General features: G+C 34.0%; 1 protein-coding gene across 1 annotated transcript; it reads left to right on the forward strand.

The window, feature by feature from the left end:
• Window positions 1–262: 262 nt before the first annotated feature.
• On the forward strand, window positions 263–1,032 carry LOC109338827 (the record flags this gene model as incomplete). The annotated part of the gene is made up of 3 exons (XM_019576158.1): window positions 263–362; window positions 467–565; window positions 658–1,032. Coding segments are annotated over exons 1-3 (477 nt in total), but the record flags the coding sequence as incomplete, so codon positions are not given.
• Between the last annotated feature and the right edge of the window lie 343 nt (window positions 1,033–1,375).

Raw genomic sequence — 1,375 nt, forward strand, 5'->3', positions numbered from 1 at the left:
CAAGACGATATTGCAAACTTAGTCTTGGGAGAAAATGGAGTACAAGTAGGCAAAGAGTATGGAACGGGTTCTCTGATACAGCCAAGACTAGAGATGAAATTATAAGAAATGTTCCAATTGGCATAGACAAAGATCAATGTACTCGTTTTGTTCACTATCGTCTGAGACCATCAACTATGATATATAAATTGACATTACTTTGGTTGTTTGATTTTTTCTATAGCTATTTTTATTTGATTAGTGTGTGAATATATAATTGTTTTTTATAGGAACTTTGTAGGAAAAACAAAGAAATTCGAAAGAAGCAAGTAATTCCGCATATTGGTGGTTCTAAGCCTAATTCAAGAAGAAGGCGTGAGATGGTAGCGACACTATCATATTGCTTTTTATTTATTTAGACTTTGCACTTATTAATTTTTATTTATTTAGAAAAGCTCAACTTTGACTTAAGTTTTCTATATTTTAGATGGTGAATGGGAAGCCACCAGGTCGTGGAAACTTATACGTTGCCACTCATAAAAGGAAGGATGGAACATTTGTAAATGAAGCGGCAAAGATTGTAGCGGTAGGTTCAATCTAATTAACTAATCTTCTTTGCATGGATTGAATTTTAATCTTCAAATTTTTACAATTGATGACATTTTTGCATGCATGTAGGAACAAATTCAAGAGGCTTTGACTCAAACCAACATTGATGAATCTGAAGTTTCTCCTCATGATTCAGTTGGTAGAGTGATGGGACCAGATCACTCTGGGAGAGTGCTAACCATGAGTATGGGAACAGTTCCTACGAATACATATAGGAATACTAGACTTCGAATTTCTGATTTGAGCCACTCTTCATCATTTGTTGTCGCATCTTCATCTTCTAATGATTGGCGAGAAAGATGCAACAATTTGGAATCAGCATTTAAGTCCTACATCATAATGAAAGAAGGAGGGATCCCTGAAGGATTGGCTAACTTCTTTACACATGTATGTGCAAGTACCATTATTATATTCAATATTTTGTTTGTTTGTTTGAATTTCCTGGTTTGAATATAATGAGATTTTGAAAGTTTCCATTTCTGGTTAGATATAGTATAAATTGTTCAATGTTTGATATAGTATAAATTGTCACCAGGAGGCTAGCAAAATCTGTTGTCTAACTATACATGAATGTGCATGTTGCTGACTTGCATGTCTACCTTGCATTTGGCATATTACTTATTAGTTATTGCCTATAGATACATAGTCTTTATATGCGTTGATAAAAATCAAGAAGTATTCACCGTTAGCATTTGTACAATTTGGGGTATCAGCTATGACATTGTTGATACATATACTTTTTACCAGTGTTGTTAAAACCGTACCGGTTATCAAACCGGTCAGGGTA

This window comes from Lupinus angustifolius, unplaced genomic scaffold (assembly GCF_001865875.1).
Source record: "Lupinus angustifolius cultivar Tanjil unplaced genomic scaffold, LupAngTanjil_v1.0 Scaffold_45_22, whole genome shotgun sequence".
NCBI lineage: Eukaryota > Viridiplantae > Streptophyta > Magnoliopsida > Fabales > Fabaceae > Lupinus > Lupinus angustifolius.